Genomic DNA, 18,734 nt, shown 5'->3' with positions numbered 1-18,734 from the left:
AGATTTAAACGTTTTTCTTATCATTGAATCTTGTTTTTCATATTAGAATAAATTTTTATTTAAAAAACCATGTTTTTAATTAAAAAAAACTTGTTTTCATCGAAATTAAAAAAAATCATGAATAAAAAAATAAGACTTTCAGTTGAAAAACATGTTTTTGTTAAAACAAAAAATAATATATGAATATGATTTTTTTTCAATATTTTTTTAATCATCTTAAGTTTTTATTAGAAGAATATATTGTTGATAAAAAATACTTTTTCTCAATAAAAAATATGACTAGAAAAGAGAATTTTAACTAAAAAATTATATTTTTTCTCTCTAAAATTTAAATAATTGAATTTTTTTCAAATATTTTTTTTCATTGTCACAAAAATGTAATAAAACATCTTCAAAGAGAGCCCCGCAAACTAATTAGTTACTCCTAATTAAAAAGAGTAAATTATTCAATCCCAGCGTGCCTAGCAAAATAACTAGGCCCCGTGTTCATGCTTCGCTACGTAATAGATAAAAAAAATCACTAATTATTAGAAATATATTAAAATTGCTCAGCCTTTTACTGTAGCAATCTACAGTGAAAGGCTGAGTTTTTTTTTTGTTTTTTAAGATTTTTTTAAATTTATTTTTCTTTTTTTTTTCTTTTTTTGATGCCTTTAGCTTTTTTTTTCTTTCTTTGTTTTTTTTTCTTTTAATAAATTTTATTTTGTTTAATTTAGTTTGTTAATGTTAATATTTTTTTAATTTAATTATCAGACTTTTATGACATTGATCCCGGGTTTAACAGGTTAACTTGGTTTCACGAGTTAACCCTGATTTTTTTCTTTTTAATTAATTGTTTTTGTTTACTTTAGTTTGTTAATGTTAAATTTATTTCTATTTAGTTATCAGACTTTCATGACACATATCTCAGGTTTCACGGGTTAATTTGGTTTCACGGGTTAACCCAGTTAATTCTGGATTAACCCGTCCATTTTTTTTGTTGTTTTTTTTATTTTGTTAATGTTAAGTTTTTTTATTTAGTTATTAGACTTTCATGACAAGGATTACAGGTTTAACATGTTAATCTGGTTAATGTGTTTCTCTTAGGATCATTACAATTAAGGGTTATTGGTCTGCAAGGGAGTTTACACACCTTTTCATTTCCTTTTCCTTCGTTTTAGAAAATATGGCAACCGTTTCTGCTGTGTTTTTTGCTATTTTAGGGTTGCTTTGAAATTGGTTCGTATATCTGCAATTTGAACGTTTGCTCTTACTGGTTTTTTCTTATGTTTTTTTTCTTTTATTTTTTGGCACAACATTATCTTCTATTTTGTCTGCTACTTCTAGCCTTTACTATTTTATCTATTATCATGTTAACTTGGTTTTTATTATTTTTTTGTTGTAGTAATCTGTCAATATTTGTTGGTTATCGGTTGAGGATTGTTGTACAGGGCTTCTTTTTCTCTCTTCTGGTTAGCTACATCTCATCTTTTTTTGCATACCGTTTTCCTTTTTTTTTTTGTACCTCTTCCTTTCTCAGCTCTTTAACTAAGTGTCCTTGCTGTTAGTTAACTTTTAACAAGTGTTTTTAGTTTGAGCTTTACTTCAGCATCTGTTATTTAGATAAATAATGTTGTGCATTTGTTTTCTTTTTTTATGCATGTAATGGATCAGTTTTTTGCATTTCAGTGAGCCTTTAGTTGGTAAGGTTTTTTTTCCTTCAAGTAAAGAATAATTTGTGCATTGTTATGTGTTGCATATAATTGGTAATTAAATTATCACTTTCAATTGTATTATGTGTAATTAGTGGCTGAATTGATTTACTACAAAAATTTGATGGAAAAAAAATATTTGTTTGGTATCACTTGCAACAAATTCCACTCATTTTCTTTATTGTTGTGTTTGCTTCTTTCCATTATAACAACTCGTTGTTGCAGCAAAATGAGCTCATTTTTCATAATCATTTGCTTGTGATTTTTGTAATCATTTGCTTCTTTAGATCTGTAGTCTTCCTCTTCCTTGGGTTCATTTTGTCTTCTTCCTTGTTCTTCTACTAGCTTTACCCGTGTCAGCTACTTCCTTTTCTTTCACTTCATTCCCTTTGGCCTTGGCAGTTTCCGGCACTCTGTAGCAAGAAATGATGGAATGAAGAGAGCCCCACTGAAAGGAAAATATGAGATTTATATTTTGCAATGAAGATGCCAGTTAAGTACCTGGAATTGCCATCCTGTGTATTTGAAGGACTCCCATTGGATTCATGGATATTTCCGTGCTCCTCGTCCTCCTTTGAGCTCTCAAGATTCCCTCCCTTTTTACCTCTCTCGTCAACATTAGTCTTTATTTGGCTGTCTTCGAAAATTTGTCCTTGAAAACCCATCTTAAGAAAAGAATTGTTAAGATCACTCAAAATAGCAGAAAGGACATGCAGACATTATGCAATTAAAATACTGTAAAAACATTTAAAAGTGGTTAAAGGAATGCAGAAGGTACTTTCCTACCGCTAGGTATCATGTCAGGAATAATTAACAGTTTCATGGATAGTAGTGATTGTTTAACTGCAGAATTATCAGAAAAAGAAAGTAAGGGGCCAGGGTTTGGCGGGTTTAGATTTAGATTTCTAAATGGTTGCCAAAAATGCTTACATGAACTCTATCATTTCTTACATTAACCAAGACATCCGTCCCCAAGCATTTGACAACTATTACCTCTTCTATGTTCTGTTCGTGCTGCAATTTATTTTCCTTTCTCAAAATATCAATTTCCTTCATTACCTTTAACAGGATCTCCCTCATTATGCCATTTGATTCTTCAAGACGTTCTACCCTGTTATTCAGCCAGATACGCTTGTTATCGTCCTCACTCATTTGCCTGATTCGGTTCACGACCGTATCTTGGTATGATGTAATTAAATATTTCAGCTTGGGTTCACCTACAGACCAATTTACACAACATGTTATTATATGATCTGTTGGCAGAATGATTATATTAAAAAAATCATTTCAAGCAGACAAAACCTGTTGAATACTGGTTGAAGAGATCCACGTCCTTTTTCTCTGCCATGTAACCGTGAAGTTGGAGCTCCCCACTTCGTAGGAGGTAGAGTGGACTTTCATTCCAAAGATTTCTACCAGTTCCTTCATCTGCGAAATGTCTATCCAGGCGCTCTGCCTCTAAATAGCCTCTTGTTGAGCCCTCAAAAATCAAAATACTCATCCCACAATGTCCATTCGAATTGCATGCATGTTGAACCTTCTCAATAGCTTCATATGAGCTGAACAAATCAAGGAGTTCCTGATCTGTTATGCCAATCCGCTGAAATTTAATTCGATACAAGCGAACACCTGATTAGATCATAATTAGCAATAATATTTCAATTAGAAACACAAAATACCACTCTTGTCATCATTTCATGCCATATCTGAGGGAGAAAACATGATTGTACCTTATTGTTCTCGTCTTTTTTAAGGCTTGCTGTATTCCTAACAACAACCATAGGAGGCCAAACGATCTCATGATCTTTATTCTCATCTTTTAGACCTTTCCATTTACTTAGCACTTCACCACCAGAACTATCAGAAGTTCCCTTTCTGCCGAACTTCCTTGTCAGCTGCTTTTCTAGGTTCTGGTGGAGTTGAGCCCTTTTTCCTTTAGTGGTTTTTCTGGCATGTGATATCAGGGCCTGCAGGCCTGGGTACCATTTGATGGTATCAGGAACTTCTGCGCATGCAGGACAGTAAAACTGCTCAATAGGTTTATTGACAATCTTAGGTGCCAATTCCTTGGACAATCTGCTCTTCTTGTTATCATCCAATGCACCTCCGTTTCCTCTGCTGACCACCGATTCAGATTTAACATTAAGTGGAATGTCTGAATTCGGATCCACACCTTTATCTTTCTTTGCTTTAGTATTGGGACTCTGTGGAGTACCCTCCTGTTTTGCAGCAATGCTTTCAGCTCTTTTCCTACACTCATCTTGTGCTGAATTGTGACTTATAATTTTCGCTGCACCACGACTAACTGCTTCTGTTTCAGTCATGAGAGTTGGATTATTATTGCTGCAACTGGCATCAGCAATTTCTTGTTCTGAAATTGCTTCCATATTGGTCCTGGACGAAGTTGATGATGACACATTGCTTGCCATTGGGCAACTGACCAACGAAGCCTTTAGAGGCTCTTGTAACTGGAGCTCTTCAGCAAATTCAGCAGCTTCTTGCAAAATCTCATCTTCTGATTCAGATTTGTAAGAGAAAGATGGAGAGGAACCATCATTCACGTTTACAAGATCAAAGAGGTCTTGTTTTTTTGCCATGTTATTTCACAAAATCTCTTTCTTCAGCCTTGATCTTCTTGTCTCACAAATGTATGTACTTTTGACTCTCGACCTCTACTTAAATAAATGTCTATCAAGAACTTGCTTCGGATGTTGTTTCTTGGACAACTTCCTCGAGGGTTCACCACTTTTGGAACATGGATTGACTTGCTTTACATTCAAGGAGGCGTGTAGGGTCATGCATTCTTTTTCGCCTCTTGCTTTTTACTATTATTTAATGGAAAGAGAATAATAGTGGCAGTCTAAAAATAAAAAAAAAGGAGTCCGATCATTTCTTTTCTTTCTTCATTGAGGATTGACAGATTTTTCATATTAATGTTATTTATTAGTTGAGTTCTGAGATTTAAACATCTATCCTTTTTGTTTTTATCACGAAGGGGATGCATTTGGAGCCCTAAAACCAAAATCCAAGGATTCACGAATAATTTTTGAGTTATTTGAGGGACATCTCCGGCGAGATAGTTAGTAAAATATGAAAAATGAGTCCCATGATAGGTAAGTGGTTGGTTAATGAAACTAATTATATAGATTGAAGCATAACAATACAACAAGAAGCAAAATAAACTGAATTAGGGTTAAAATACAGAGAATCTCAAAAAAAAATTTTGTTTTTGAAATAAAGATATAACCCAAATTTGTCTTTTAAAAAAATATACAATGTCTTTTATAGAATAGAAAAAACTTACATAGACTAGAAAATAACTATGAAAAATAGTAAAATTTTCCCGATCAACAACTTCTAGATTTAATTTTAGAAGATTCAACGGTTCAATAAAAAACACGGTAAAGATTTGAGCATGATGCAATAATTATATCTCTTGTTATTGTTGTTTTAAATTATTTTCTTAGTATAACGCGATCAAATCTTCTTTTAAAGCTAAACATGTCTCATTGATTTATAAAAATATCTGTTAAGATATCCACATGATGAAAACCTGCAATCTTTACAAACTAGGTTATATCATCTAATGAAGAAAACTATTTGAAATAAATGAAACATGCATCCTCCAGAATAAGAAAAAAAAAATCTTCGATACAAGAGAATTGGACGAGATAATTCCAATTAATCAAAACAGAACTGAATATTGAATTCCAGCCTAAATAAGAATAAATTCTACAGAATTGGGTTGATAGTATAGTACCTATCCCCATATAGCGATTATGTCTTTGTTTGGTCCTTCTAATATAATTCTTGTTCGAATATGATCCCTAAACAGTACTTATTTCTATAACCATCTCGTCATTTCCTCAACTAGCGCCCTAATAACAGATACGATGATTGATGGAATGATCATATTAAAAGTATATAATCGATCGAGGAGATGAACTTTCAAGCCAAAACATGTCCTCCATGCAAATAATGGTATGTTTTACGATCATTGCTGAGAGAAATTAATATAAAAAATACATTATCATAAATAAATGGTATAAAAGAAAACTTATTTAAACTGTTTCGAGTAATGTCACTAGTTTCTTAAAGAAGTGGGATTAATGCATGATTAAATTCATTCGTGAAAGTTTCCGATCTAGCTAGGTGTGATAAGATATTTCAAAGTATGTGTAAATATAAAAAGCATCATATTATCTATCAGCTATGGTCAGCTTATCTATAAAAATCCCCATTTTTCTCTAAAGAAAAAGAGAAAAAAACGAAGGTGGTGATTGCATTATGATAATAATACAAAAAACCATGATAAAAGGGAATCAAAGAAAAAGAAAATTAAGAGTGGAAGGCAAGATTTGAGAAAGCAGAAAATGACTTTTCTCGTACATTGATCAACGAAAAGACACCACGCAGAGCCCTACAAGTTTAGAAAAAGTTAGATAACCAGCCGGGAAGGAGGAAGCGCTACTGGTTTCCGGTGAGAAGAGACTTCTTCTAAGCGAAGTCACTTCTAAAGCGATGCCCTCTCTGATTGCTATGTACTTTTATCTCCATATAGCGATTACTAGATCCGTGTTCCTGCGCCATGCCATGGGTTTGGACATTTCGGATTATAGATCTACTGAATAATTTAAATAAGTTAGATTAGTTTTAATTAGATTATATAAAAAAGATAATGAAAACAAATTAATAGATCAAAAAATAAAATATTATAAACTGGAATTCAATGATTAAATTAAAAATAAATTAAAATTTTACAAAAAACTAAGAATATAAATTAAAAATTAAAAAATAATTTGAAACCTCAATAAATAAAAGGATGACTTTAAAATTTTACTGGCCAATGAGAATTTCAAGAAAAAAAAGAGAAAAAAAAAATCGTGGTTTGAATGCTAACCACTAACATGCCGCCCCAACATGTTAGTGTATATTCTATCGATACGAGGAAATGATATATTTTTAATTGTCGGGAGGCTTCGCATGCAACAATTATTTTTAATTTTTTAATTATATTTTATATTTATTAAATCATAAAAATACCTCTTATCTATCTTGATTATTATCAAAACAGTACCCATTATAAAAACAATCCACTGAGTCTTGATAGAAAGCAGCATAACATTTAGATTTCTCCTTAATTAATAATGATTCTTAATTAATAACAACAATAATAATCTTAATACCACAAACTAAGTTATCGTGCTACATAAGAAATTCACAACTTAATATGATTGATTTTATAGCAATGCAAGTATTTGCCATCCAGAGTATTTGAAGGACTTCCATTCGATTCATGGACATTTGCATGCTCCTCGTCCTCTTTTGAGCTCTCGAGTTCCCCTCCCTTTTTACCTCCTTCTTCAACAGTAATCTTTATTTCGTTGTTCTTGAAAATCCATCTTAAGAAAAGAAATGTTAAGAGCAGTCAAAATGGCTGAAGGGACATGCAAATATTATGCAATTAAATTAATGTAGGAACATATAGAACTGGTTAGAGGAATGAAGAAGATACATACCTACCACCTGGTATGGAAGTAACTCACATCATGAATAATTAACATAGTTTCATGGATCCTAGTGATATGTTTAACTGCAGAATTACCAGAAAAAAACATGTAAATGAGTCAGGGTTTGGTGGGTTTAGCCTTAGATTTCTTAAAGGTGGCTAAAGAAGCTTACATTAACTTTATCATTTCGTTCAATAACCAGGAGATAAGTTCATAAGCATTTGAAAACTATTACCTCTTCCATGTTCCGTTCATGCAACAATTTAATTTTCGTTCTCAAAACATCAATTTCCTTCTTTGCCTTTTCCATCGTCTCCCTCCTTATGCCCTTTAATTGTTCAACAAGTTTTGCATTCCTATCCCTCATTATGCCATTTGATTCTTCAAGAGTTTCTGCGCGCCGTAGCTCTTCAGCTACCCGTTTTTTCAGCCAGATGAGCTGGTTATTGTCCTCACGCATTTGCCTACAGACCATGTCTTGGTGCAATCTGATTTCATATTTGAGCTTGGATTCACCTACAGACCAGTTTAACAAAGTGTTATTATATGATCTTCTTGCAGAATGATTATATAAAAAAAATTCATTTCAAGCAGCAAAACCTGTTGAATACTGGTTGAAGAGATCCACGTCCTTTTCCTCTGCCATGTAACCGTGAAGTTGGAGCTCCCCACTAGGTAGGAGGTAGAGTGGACTTCGATTCCAAACATTTCTACCTGTTCCTTGATCTGCAAAATGTCTATCTAGGCGTTCAGCTTCTAAATAGCCTCTAGCTGAGCTCTCAAAAATCAAAATACTCATCCCACAATGTCCAAGCGAATTGTATGCTTGTTGAACGTTCTCAATAGCGTCATATGATCTGAACAAGTCAAGCAGTTCCTGATCTGTAATGCCAATCCGCTGAAATTTAATTTGATGCAAGCTAAAACTTGATTAGATCATAATCAGCAATAATATTTCAGTTACAAACACAAAATACCACTCTTGTCATCATTTCATGCCATATCTGAGGGAGAAAACATGATTGTACCTTATTGTTCTCGTCTTCTTGATGGCTTGCTGTATTCCTGACAACAACCATAGGAGGCCAAACAATCTCACGATCTTTCTTCTCGTCTCTTATACCTTTCCACTTACTTGACACTTCACCAGCAGGACCATCAGAAGTTCCCTTTCTGCCAAACTTCTTTTCCGAGAGCTGTGCGATTTTCCGGTGGAGTTTAGCCATTTCTTCAGTGGTTTTGGCATGTGATATGAGGGCCTGCAGGCCTTGGTACCATTTGATGGTATCAGAAACTTCTGCGCATGCAGGACAGTAAAACTGCTCAGTAGTTTCATTGACATCCTCAGGTGCCAATTCCTTGAACAATATGCTCTTATTGTTATCATCCAAAGCATAAGCGTCACCATGATAATCAAGAGCAGCAGTAACATTATTCTGAATGTCATCTGCAACTCTTTCTTTTCGGCCAGTTTCTGAACCCTTTCTTGGGGTTGAATCTGAATCAATTCCTCCTTCCCCACTCTTTGTATGTCCCACAGGTGGGCAGTCTACCAATTGTGAAGCAACGTTCTTGATATAGCTGGAGGTTGGTCGTGGACCCCCGTTTCCTCCGCTGACCAGCGATTCAGAATTAACATTAAGTGGAATGTCTGAATTCTGATCCACACCTTTATCTTCCTGTGTTTCAGTATTGGGACTCTGTGGAGTACCCTCCTGTTTTGCAGCTATGCTTAAAGATGATTCACTCTTTCCTTTCCTTTCCGGGCAAATGTCACAGGTACTTAAAGATGATTCACACTTTTCTTCGTTGATTTCATCTTGACCTCCTTGTTCTTCTACTTGCTTACCTGTGTCAGCTGCTTTGGGACTCTGTGGAGTACCATCCTGTTTAGCAGCTATGTTTTCAGCTATTTTCCTATCCTCATCTTGTGAAGAGTTGAGACGAACGATTTTCGCTGCACCACCACTCAATAGTTCTGTTTCAGTCTTGGTAGTTGGATTATTTTCAGTCTTGGTAGTTGGATTATTACTGCTGCCACTGGCATCAGCAGTGAGAGACTTGCCAGTGTCATTTCCAGAAGTCATGTCCATACTCAACTCTTTGCTGCTTGACCATTGATTTTCTGACAACTCGATAGCTTTGCTGCACAGTTGTTGTAAGCAAAAAAATAGTCAAATCTTAAAACACAGCAGTTAATGAAAAAAAAAAACAAGTAATCAAGTAACGAAAAAGCTCCTGAACTTCAATAAATCATAGTTAAATTTAGAAAACCATGTAGTTCAGAAAATTCTTTTTAATAATTCATTCGTAAAGTCTGACCAGAAAGTTAATAGTTAAATCTGGATGAACTAAACCCTTTGAGAGGATATTTTTTGTTTATATTCAAACTATTATCATGCTAGACCTTAGCATTTAATGGAAAATTCTAATTCCTCATCAGAAGTAGTCAGGTCTGCTCACTACTTTACACAGTAAAGTTCTACTGGACTGAATGCCTGTTGGTATGTAAAAAGCTCAATTTAGTAACATCATCAACAAGCTCATATGAAAGCATTTGCTGTAGGATATTCTCATATTTAGAACATACTGACCTGCAGCTTGGGCAAAAAACCGGACCAGAGCTCTCATTTTTTATGATCTGATCAGTTTCTTTCCTTCCCGGGTAAACGTCACAGGAACTTAAAGATGATTCACACTTTTCTTGGACTTGCAATGATGGTTCAGTCCTGTGTTCTGAAATTGCTTCCATATTGGTCTTGGTCGGAGTTGATGATGACACATTGCTTGCCATTTGACAACTGATCAAAGAAGCCGTTGGAGCCTCTTGGAACTAACCATCATTCACGTTAAGAAGATCAAAGACGGCTGGTTCTATATATTGCCATGTTATTAACTTTATTATTACAAATCTGTCTTTTCCCTTGATCTTCTTTTCTCACAGATGCATGTGATAGTGCCTCTCAACCTTTACTTAATACTTAATTAAACTAAGTTTGTTTTTGCTATTCAATTTTTTTTTTATGTTTTTAAATTATTTTAATATGTTAATATTAAAAATAAATTAAAAAAAATAAAAATATATATTATTTTAAAATAAAAATATTTTTTAAAACAAACGAATATTTTAAAAATCAAAATAGAATATAAATACCTGTAAAAAACTTACCTCCGAAGTTATTTATTGGACAACTTCGTCGAGAGTTTAACGCTTTTGGAACACGGATGGACTTACTTTCCACGGAGGTGCAAGGTCATGACTCGTGCACTCTTTTTCGCCCTTTTCCCCCTCTCTTTTTAGGTGTGTGTTTGTTTATGAGGTAGTTTTTATGGTTTTAAAAAAAAGTAAGTTTTGAAAAATTGTGATTATACGTGGTTAGTCAGATTTAAATATGTGTTTGGTAAAAATTATAGTTAATGTTTATGTATAGCAAAAAAACATGTATAAAATGTTTGGTTAGTTGTGTTTAGAAGTGTGGTTGCGGTTGCTTTTCAAAGTGTTTTTTACTTTGAAATGCATCAAAATAATCTTTTTTTATTTTTTAAAAATTATTTTTGATATCAGCGCATCAAATTGATCTGAAAACATAAAAAAAATATTAATTTAAAGTAAAGAAAAAAATAAAAAAATTTCAAAGTTTTTCAAAAGCACTTTTGAAACGTAAAAAAAATAGCGTTTTATGAAACTCAATTAAAAAAGTATGTAAAAACTGCTTCACACAAACTACGTTTCAAATTCAATTCAATTTTTTAGTGGTCGCGCGGTATAAAACGCAATTTGATGTGTTATCAAATATCTTATTGTGTTTTTTACACCGTAAACGCAAAATTTAAAGTTAAACAAACGCATCTTAATGGGAACAGAACAATAGTGGCAATCCGAAAGAAAACAAAAAAAAAAAGGTTCGATCTTTCTCATCTTTCTTCATCGAGGCTTTATCGACTTTTATGTTCTTGTGATTAATTGGTTGAATTCTGAGATTTAAACATTTTTCCTGTTTCTTTTTTTTAATCAAGATTTATACGTTTTTCTTATCATTGAATCTTGTTTTTCATATTAGAATAAATTTTTATTTAAAAAACCTTGTTTTTAATTAAAAAAACTTGTTTTCATCGAAATTAAAAAAAATCATGAATAAAAAAATAAGACTTTCAGTTGAAAAACATGTTTTTGTTAAAACAAAAAATAATATATGAATATGATTTTTTTCCAATATTTTTTTAATCATCTTAAGTTTTTATTAGAAGAATATATTGTTGATAAAAAATACTTTTTCTCAAGAAAAAATATGACTAGAAAAGAGAATTTTAACTAAAAAATTATATTTTTTCTCTCTAAAATTTAAATAATTGAATTTTTTTCAAATATTTATTTTTATTGTCACAAAAATGTAATAAAACATCTTCAAAGAGAGCCCCGCAAACTAATTAGTTACTCCTAATTAAAAAGAGTAAATTATTCAATCCCAGCGTGCCTAGCAAAATAACTAGGCCCCGTGTTCATGCTTCGCTACGTAATAGATAAAAAAAAATCGCTAATTATTGTATAAAAAAATAAACTCGGTGTCGTTTGTTGAACCTAGTAGGCTAAAAGCAAACTAGTTATCTTGATTAATAATGATTTGGTTAAAAAAAATTCACCCCGCTTTCATTTTAATTTTCATTTAGCCTTCTCGCTTTTATACTCATCTTGTAAATATATTCTGTAATGTTATTATATATAGCTTAAGCTCTGTAATTATTATTAAATAATATTTATATAGTTTTATTTATTAAGAGTAGAATAGTACTTTCAGTTTAATTTATATATATTTTTATTTATACTTAGGTTAAGACCAAATATTTATAATATACATATTATTTAAAATTTTAGTTTTTTTTAATGTTTGATTTTAATTATTTTAATAATTATAATATTTTCTAGGATATCCTTGTGGGTTGGCATGTATATATACATTGATGGTTAATTTTTATATCATTGTTTAAATTTTTAGTTATTATAAAATTATGTTTAGGTTTAAAGCTTATCATAGGCGAGACGGTCCTAAAAGTGCCTCTGCCTATATGATGGTAACATACTCAAATTTGTGTCGTGACATAAACTATTGTATTCATAAAAATTTCATAAAAATGCTTGGACTAAATTAGTGGTGGCACAATTAAAAACATGTCCAAAGTAGTTGGTAATAAAAAATCTGAGAACAACACTTGCAAATGCCACTGTTCCTCGGGGAACTTTGATAGGAGTTCTTAGCATAATAGTAGCCACAAAATTACTTATCGTGCCACACAAGAATTCACAGCTTAATATAGATGAATTTTAGCAATGCAGGTAGGCACAGTGCATTTTAATCTCCTAAAATGCTGAGAAATCTTGTGATTAATAGCCGGGCTTTCATATGCAGATTCCCTAGATTGACCTTTTCATCTTTCTTGCGTTCATCTTCCCCTCCTTGTTCTTCTACTAGCTTACCTGTGTCAGCTACTTGCTTTTCTTTCACTTCATTCTCTTCGGCCTTGGCAATTTCCGGCACTCTGTAGCAAGAAGTGATGGAATGAAGAGAGCCCTACTGAAAGGAAAATATGAGAATTATATTTTGCAATAAAGGTGCCGGTTATGTACCTGTATTTGTCATCCTGATTATTTGAAGGGCTTCCATTGGATTCATGGACATTTTCAGGCTCCTCGTCTTTCTTGGAGCTCTCAAGATCCCCTCCCTTTTCACCTCTTTCTTCAAGAATAATCTTTATTTCGTTGTCCTTGAAAATTTGTTCTTGAAAAACCATCTTAAGAAAAGGATTGTCAGGATCAGTCAAAATAGCTGAAGGGACATTCAAATATAATGCAATTAAAATAATGAAAGAACATTTAAAACCGGTTGAAGGAATGAAGAAGGTACATTCCTACCACTTGGTATATATGAACGTAACTCTCATCATGAATAATTAACATGATTTCATAGATAGTAGTGATTGTTTAACTGCAGAATTATCAGAAAGGCATGTAATGAGTCAAGGTTTGGTGGGTTTAGCTTTAGATTTCATAATGGTGGCTAAGGAAGCTTACATTAACTTTATCATTTCATTCATTAACCAAGAAATAAGTTCATAAGCATTTGGCAACTATCACCTCTTCCATGTTCTGTTCATGCTGCAGTGTAATTTTCTTTCTCAAAATATCAATCTCCTGCATTGCCTTTTCCAGGCTCTCCCTCATTATGCCATTCGATTCTTCAAGAAGTTCTCCATGTCTTTGTTCGTCAGCTACCCTGTTGTTCAGCCAGATAATCTGGTGATTGTCCTCCTTCATTTGCTTGATTCGGCTCACAACCATATCTTGGTATGATCTGATTTCATACTTCAGCTTGGGTTCACCTACAGACCAATTTACACAACATGTTATAACATGATCTGTTGGCAGAATGATTATGTTCAAAAAATACATTTCAAGCCGACAGAACCTGTTGAATACTCGTTGAAGAGATCCACGTCTTGTTTATCTGCCATGTAACCGTGAAGTTGGAGCTCCCAACTAGATAGAAGGTAGAGTGGACTTCGATTCCAAACATTTCTACCTGTACCTTGATCAGAAAAATGTCTATCCAAGCGCTCTGCCTCTAAATAGCCTCTAGCTGATCCCTCAAAAATCAACATACTCATACCACAATGTCCGTCTGAATTGTATGCTTGTTGAACCTTCTCGATAGCATCATATGAGCTGAACAAGTCAAGGAGTTCCTGATCTGCTATGCCACTCCGCTGAAATTTAATTTGATACAAGCAAACACTTGATTAGATCATAATCAGAAATAATGTTTCAGTTACAAACACAAACTACCACTCTTGTCATCATTTCATGCCATATCCGAGGGAGAAAACATGATTGTACCTTAATGTTCTCGTCTTTTTTAAGGCTTGCTGTATTCCTAACAACAACCATAGGAGGCCAAACAATCTCATGATCCTTCTTCTCATCGTTTAGACCTTTCCATTTGCTCAACACTTCACCAGCACAACTTTCAGAAGTTCCCTTTTTGCTGAAGTTCGTTGGCATGTAGAAAGCTTAATTTAGTAACACCATCAACAAGCTCATATAACGAAGTATTTACTGTAGGATACTCTCATATTTAGATCATACTGACCTGCAGCCTAAGCAAAATATCTGACCAGAGCTCTCATTCTTTACGATCTGATCAGTTTCTTTCCTTTCCAGGCAAATGTCACAGGAACGTAAAGATGATTCACCCTTTTCACGCACTTGCAGTGATGGTTCAATCTTGTGCTCTGAAATTGCTTCCATATGTGTCCTGGACGGAGTTGATAATGACACATTGCTTGCCATTTGACAACTGATCAAAGAAGCCATTAGAGCCCCTTGGAACTGTAACTCTTCAGCGAATTTAGTATCTAGCAAGATCTCACCTTCTGATTCAATTTTGTACGAGAAAGATGGAGAGTAACCATCATTCACGTTAAGACGATCAAAGGCTGGTTCTATTGCCATGCTATTAACGTATTATTACAAATCTCTGTCTTTACTCTTGATCTTCTTCTCTCACAAATGCACGTACTGGTGGCTCTCGGCCTCTACTTAATTAAATGTCTATAAAGAACTTGCATCGGAAGTTGTTTCCTGGACAACTTCCTCGAGGGTTCACCACTTATGGAACATGGATCGACTTGCTTTACATGGTCTTTTCTAGCTAGTTAAGGTGTAGGGTCGCGCACTCATTTCTCATCTTTCCTCGTTGAGGCTTGCCCGATTTTTTCATGTTAATGTGATTAATTGGGTGAGTTCTGAGATTTAAACATTTCTCCTGCTTGTTTTTATCAAAATTTAATTTTGAAAAATTACCATAATTAATCATATATTTCCAAAGGAGATGAATTTGGAGCATTAAAACCAAAATCCAACGATTCATGAATCAATTTTTGAGTTAATTAGGGATGAGGGACGTTTTATTTAACTCTGGTTAACAAAAAAAAAAAAAAAAAAACTTTGAAAAATTGAATTCAGCTTAAAGAAATTGGACTGGGTTAAATAGTATATGCTTATCCTCGTATAAGCAATTATGTCTTTGTTTAGTCCTTATAATATAATTTGTGTTCGAATATGATCCCTAAACCACTTATCTCTATAATCACTTCGTCATTTCTTCAACTACCATACTAATAGATTACGATAATTGATGGAATGATCATATCATGCTACAAAATCATAAGCGATATTGAGATGGAATTTTAATCCAAAACTTGTCCCCGATGACACCATGTAAAAAAGGTTGATTATTTTTTGGAGTAAATAATGATATTATTTATTATCTTTTTTTTTTTTTTGGATTCGAGGAAACCCCACCCCCCAGAAAGCGCACTTTGTAGGCCCAGGTGAGCGAGCAAAACCCTGGCTGTCCCAGACTCTTACAAGAGGTGCACGCCCTTACTCGAACTCGAGACCTGCTATGCAGATCTCAAACCCTTTGTCATCACGCTTCGCCCCCTTAATCCAACGATATTATTTATTATCACTAAGATTGTTGAGAGGAATTCATGAAAAAAATAATATTATTGCATGATTAAATTTATTCACATAAGTTTTTGATACAAGACCATGTTTGTTTCCTGGAAAGTGGTTTCCGGGAAACCACTTTCCAAACTTTCCTGTGTTTCTTTGCCATTAGAAAAGTTGGTCAACGGAAAACACTTTCCAGTCAAAGAAAAATTTGGCTTGGTTTTCAAGAAAGTGTTTTCCTGGAAAATTTGGGCGGAAAACACTTTCCGAAAGTTGTGAAAAAATTAGAAATATCATATTATTTGTTGATTATATCAAATTTGGTCCTCAAACTTTTGATTGCTATATATATTTTGTTTTGAATATTTATTTTTCAATTTCATTTCTTAAAATTTAATTTTTATATTAAATTTGGTCCTTATTTTTATAATTGTTATTTGCTTTTCCCTTATCATTTTCTTATTGAAATTTTTTATCTATCAAATTTGATCCTCATTCTTTTGATTGTTACTTATTTTATTTGAAATAATTTATGAAATGTTAATTATTATTATTTTAATTTCTTCATCTTTTATTTTTTTTATTTTTTAGATTTGATTTCTATTATTTTGATTATTATTTATTTTATTTGAGATAATTTATGAAATTATATTTTTTTTCAATTTCATCCTCATTCAACTTTTTAATTTGTAAGATTTGTTCCTCATTATTTTAATAAACTTGAGAAAATAAAACATTAATAAGTTATTTTTCAGTTTATTTTCCATGACATAACCAAACATTGAAAAGTGTTTTCCAACTTATTTTCCATTACACTACCAAACATCGGAAAATAATTCACTTTCCTGGAATTCATTTTTCCAGAATTCACTTTCCAAAAGAAAACTACTTTCCAGTAAACAAACAGAGCCCAAGTGTATGGTTGGTATTGAGATATACTATGTTTTTGAAAAATATTTTTTATTTAAAAATATATCAAAATAATATTTTTATTTTTAATATTAGCATATCAAAACAATTAAAAAATACTAAAAAAATGGTTTTTTTGATATCTTTTCTAATTAAATATATTTTTAAAATGCATCCAATCACAGTTTCAAAAATAAAAACAAATATTTTGTAATTATGGTGAGATCTTTTGTGTAAATATAAAAAACACAATATTTGTTTTATCAATTATGGTCAGTGTATCTAAAAAAAAATGGTGGTTGCATTATAATTGAAAAAAAACTACGATTAAGGGGATCAAAGAAGAAGTAAATTAAGAGTGGAGGGACCAATTGTCCATGATTTCGGAAAGCAAAAAATGGCTTACAATATGTGATATAACTAAAAGACCAAGTTTCAATAATAATTAAAAAAATAAATAAACTGAAAAGACCAAGCACAGAGTCGTAGGTGAAGTCAAAAAAGGTTAAATAACCCCTCGGGGAAGTAGTAAGCACTGCTAGTTTCCAATGAGAAGAGACTTCTTCTAAGCGAAGGCACTTCCAAAGTGATGCCCTCTCTAATTGCTATGTAAGCTGCATGATCATAAACAATATACAGATTGGTTTAGCAAAGTGACCGAAGGGTAAGGTCGAATAACATGGCACAAGAACGCATCTCCTCCTTTGATCTTGATTTTGTTGACGATTTTTACTTCTCAGCACTCTTTGATGAAGAACAAGAATGTGGAGGTGGAGGAGAAATCTTTGAAGTTTCAGATGACAGATATGCAGAAGAGTTGCAGTTCCAGGAGGCTTTGATGGGTTCTGTCATCGTTTCTCGAATGAAAAACAATGGCCCAATATCGTCGATGATGATAGAAGGAACCCCAGTATTGCTACGTATTTCTGATCAGCCTATGCACATGGAGATCAACCAGTCAGGAGCCGTTGAGTCTTCTTTACGTTTCTGTGATATTTGTGCTGAGAGAAAACAGAATGATCAAATGTTCAAAACCGAGAGCTGTGTTCACTCATTTTGTAATGATTGCATAAGCAGATATGTGGCCGCCAAGGTCCAAGATGGCACTAGAATAGTTACTTGCCCTGGATTGAATTGCAGGGCTGTCCTGGATTTGGTCACCTGCAGGCCTATACTGACTAGTGTAGTGATTGATCTTTGGGAGGATGCATTATGCGAAGAGGTGATTAATGTATCTCAAAGATTTTATTGTCCTTTCAAGGATTGTTCAGCTTTGTTGATTGATGATAATGAAGGCGAAGCAATTATAGAATCTGAGTGCCCCTTCTGCCATAGATTGTTCTGTGCTCTGTGCTCTGTGCCCTGGCATTCTGGGATTGAATGTGAGGAGTTTCAGAGGCTGAATGAAGATGAAAGAGGGAGAGAAGATCTCATGTTGAGGGAACTTGCTAAGGACAAGAAATGGAGTAGATGTCCTCAGTGCAAGTTCTATGTGGAAAGAACAGAAGGCTGTCCTCACATGATCTGCAGGTTAGTTTAGTCAGATTCTCTTTCATTAATTACTGTAAAGCATCAAATTGAAATTTATAGCTTAGTATCATGAAACTATCTATTACTCACTGCATTGTAGATTGAAAAACGCCTCAAACTTCAATCCTAAACAGCTTTTAGTGAATTTGCATCACTCATCTATGCAAGCACGATGTTGTTTCTTCTCTAAGAATGATCATGATTTCAGGTGTGGGCTTCAGTTTTGCTATGGATGTGGAGCCGAATGGATCGGAGATCATGGTGGATGCGCTAGGGAATAAGAAGCAGCATCAAGCCTTAGAGAGGTGATATAACCATGGTGTAAGGATGAAACTACTACTACTAGGTAGTTGTTTTCATCAGTTATTCAGCAAAATGTTTGTCAAGGAACGAAGCTAGTGTTGCTATGCTATCTGTAATGGTCCGTCAGCTAGATGTATGTGATGTTTGTCAGATTCAATAAAATTTGCTATAGTTGTTATGTTTAACAAGCTTATGTCCTTGTAGAATAACCAATCTTTAATGTATGTCAAATTTTCTTGTCTTAAATGTATGTCAAATTCTATAACTCTTGGTCTAAGGATA

General features: G+C 33.3%; 4 protein-coding genes across 8 annotated transcripts; 1 reads left to right on the top strand and 3 right to left on the bottom strand.

Moving 5' to 3' along the window:
• Positions 1-1,811: 1,811 nt before the first annotated feature.
• LOC7462822 (protein SUPPRESSOR OF GENE SILENCING 3 homolog) lies at positions 1,812-10,162 on the bottom strand. Of its 5 annotated transcripts, none has more exons than XM_052451465.1 (6): positions 9,796-10,162; positions 8,230-9,346; positions 7,802-8,099; positions 2,751-2,908; positions 2,193-2,356; positions 1,812-2,104 (listed from the first exon to the last, which is right to left on the bottom strand). In XM_052451465.1, the coding sequence occupies exons 1-6, from the start codon at positions 9,993-9,995 to the stop codon at positions 2,005-2,007; spliced, it is 2,037 nt and encodes a 678-aa protein (XP_052307425.1). In that variant the 5' UTR covers positions 9,996-10,162; the 3' UTR covers positions 1,812-2,004. The 5 variants fall into 5 exon arrangements, with proteins under 5 accessions (XP_052307425.1, XP_052307427.1, XP_002304827.4 ...); XM_002304791.4 differs by lacking the exons at positions 1,812-2,104; positions 2,193-2,356; positions 2,751-2,908 and adding exons at positions 6,795-7,093; positions 7,238-7,284; positions 7,437-7,717 and having other exon boundaries at positions 9,796-10,153; XM_052451466.1 differs by lacking the exons at positions 1,812-2,104; positions 2,193-2,356; positions 2,751-2,908 and adding exons at positions 6,795-7,093; positions 7,211-7,284; positions 7,437-7,717 and having other exon boundaries at positions 9,796-10,152.
• On the bottom strand, positions 3,174-4,416 carry LOC127905101 (protein SUPPRESSOR OF GENE SILENCING 3 homolog). Its single transcript, XM_052451468.1, has 2 exons — positions 3,422-4,416; positions 3,174-3,320 (listed from the first exon to the last, which is right to left on the bottom strand). The coding sequence occupies exons 1-2, from the start codon at positions 4,286-4,288 to the stop codon at positions 3,279-3,281; spliced, it is 909 nt and encodes a 302-aa protein (XP_052307428.1). The 5' UTR covers positions 4,289-4,416; the 3' UTR covers positions 3,174-3,278.
• A 2,387-nt stretch (positions 10,163-12,549) lies between the features above and the next one.
• LOC18108729 (protein SUPPRESSOR OF GENE SILENCING 3) lies at positions 12,550-14,705 on the bottom strand. The gene is made up of 6 exons (XM_052451675.1): positions 14,369-14,705; positions 14,091-14,263; positions 13,663-13,960; positions 13,316-13,576; positions 12,825-13,023; positions 12,550-12,736 (listed from the first exon to the last, which is right to left on the bottom strand). The coding sequence occupies exons 1-6, from the start codon at positions 14,703-14,705 to the stop codon at positions 12,550-12,552; spliced, it is 1,455 nt and encodes a 484-aa protein (XP_052307635.1).
• A 2,410-nt stretch (positions 14,706-17,115) lies between these two features.
• Positions 17,116-18,640, top strand: LOC7462827 (E3 ubiquitin-protein ligase RSL1). The gene is made up of 2 exons (XM_002303932.4): positions 17,116-18,149; positions 18,358-18,640. The coding sequence occupies exons 1-2, from the start codon at positions 17,299-17,301 to the stop codon at positions 18,428-18,430; spliced, it is 924 nt and encodes a 307-aa protein (XP_002303968.2). The 5' UTR covers positions 17,116-17,298; the 3' UTR covers positions 18,431-18,640.
• The last annotated feature ends 94 nt before the right edge of the window (positions 18,641-18,734 follow it).

Source organism: Populus trichocarpa, chromosome 3 (genome assembly GCF_000002775.5).
Source record: "Populus trichocarpa isolate Nisqually-1 chromosome 3, P.trichocarpa_v4.1, whole genome shotgun sequence".
NCBI lineage: Eukaryota > Viridiplantae > Streptophyta > Magnoliopsida > Malpighiales > Salicaceae > Populus > Populus trichocarpa.
Note: the sequence above shows the minus strand (reverse complement) of the source record. Positions and strands in the feature narration are given on the sequence as shown.

Coding starts and splice junctions, on each gene's coding strand:
- LOC7462822 (XM_052451465.1), bottom strand. CDS start 9,995: ATGGCAAGCAATGTGTCATCATCAACTCCGACCAAGACCAATATGGAA. Junction 8,100..8,229: donor AAGAAGACGAGAACAATAAG/GTACAATCATGT, acceptor ATTAAATTTCAG/CGGATTGGCATTACAGATCA. Junction 2,105..2,192: donor ACACAGGATGGCAATTCCAG/GTACTTAACTGG, acceptor TTCTTGCTACAG/AGTGCCGGAAACTGCCAAGG.
- LOC18108729 (XM_052451675.1), bottom strand. CDS start 14,705: ATGGCAATAGAACCAGCCTTTGATCGTCTTAACGTGAATGATGGTTAC. Junction 13,961..14,090: donor AAAAAGACGAGAACATTAAG/GTACAATCATGT, acceptor ATTAAATTTCAG/CGGAGTGGCATAGCAGATCA. Junction 12,737..12,824: donor AATCAGGATGACAAATACAG/GTACATAACCGG, acceptor TTCTTGCTACAG/AGTGCCGGAAATTGCCAAGG.
- LOC7462827 (XM_002303932.4), top strand. CDS start 17,299: ATGGCACAAGAACGCATCTCCTCCTTTGATCTTGATTTTGTTGACGAT. Junction 18,150..18,357: donor TGTCCTCACATGATCTGCAG/GTTAGTTTAGTC, acceptor TCATGATTTCAG/GTGTGGGCTTCAGTTTTGCT.
- LOC127905101 (XM_052451468.1), bottom strand. CDS start 4,288: ATGGCAAAAAAACAAGACCTCTTTGATCTTGTAAACGTGAATGATGGT. Junction 3,321..3,421: donor AAAAAGACGAGAACAATAAG/GTACAATCATGT, acceptor TGATCTAATCAG/GTGTTCGCTTGTATCGAATT.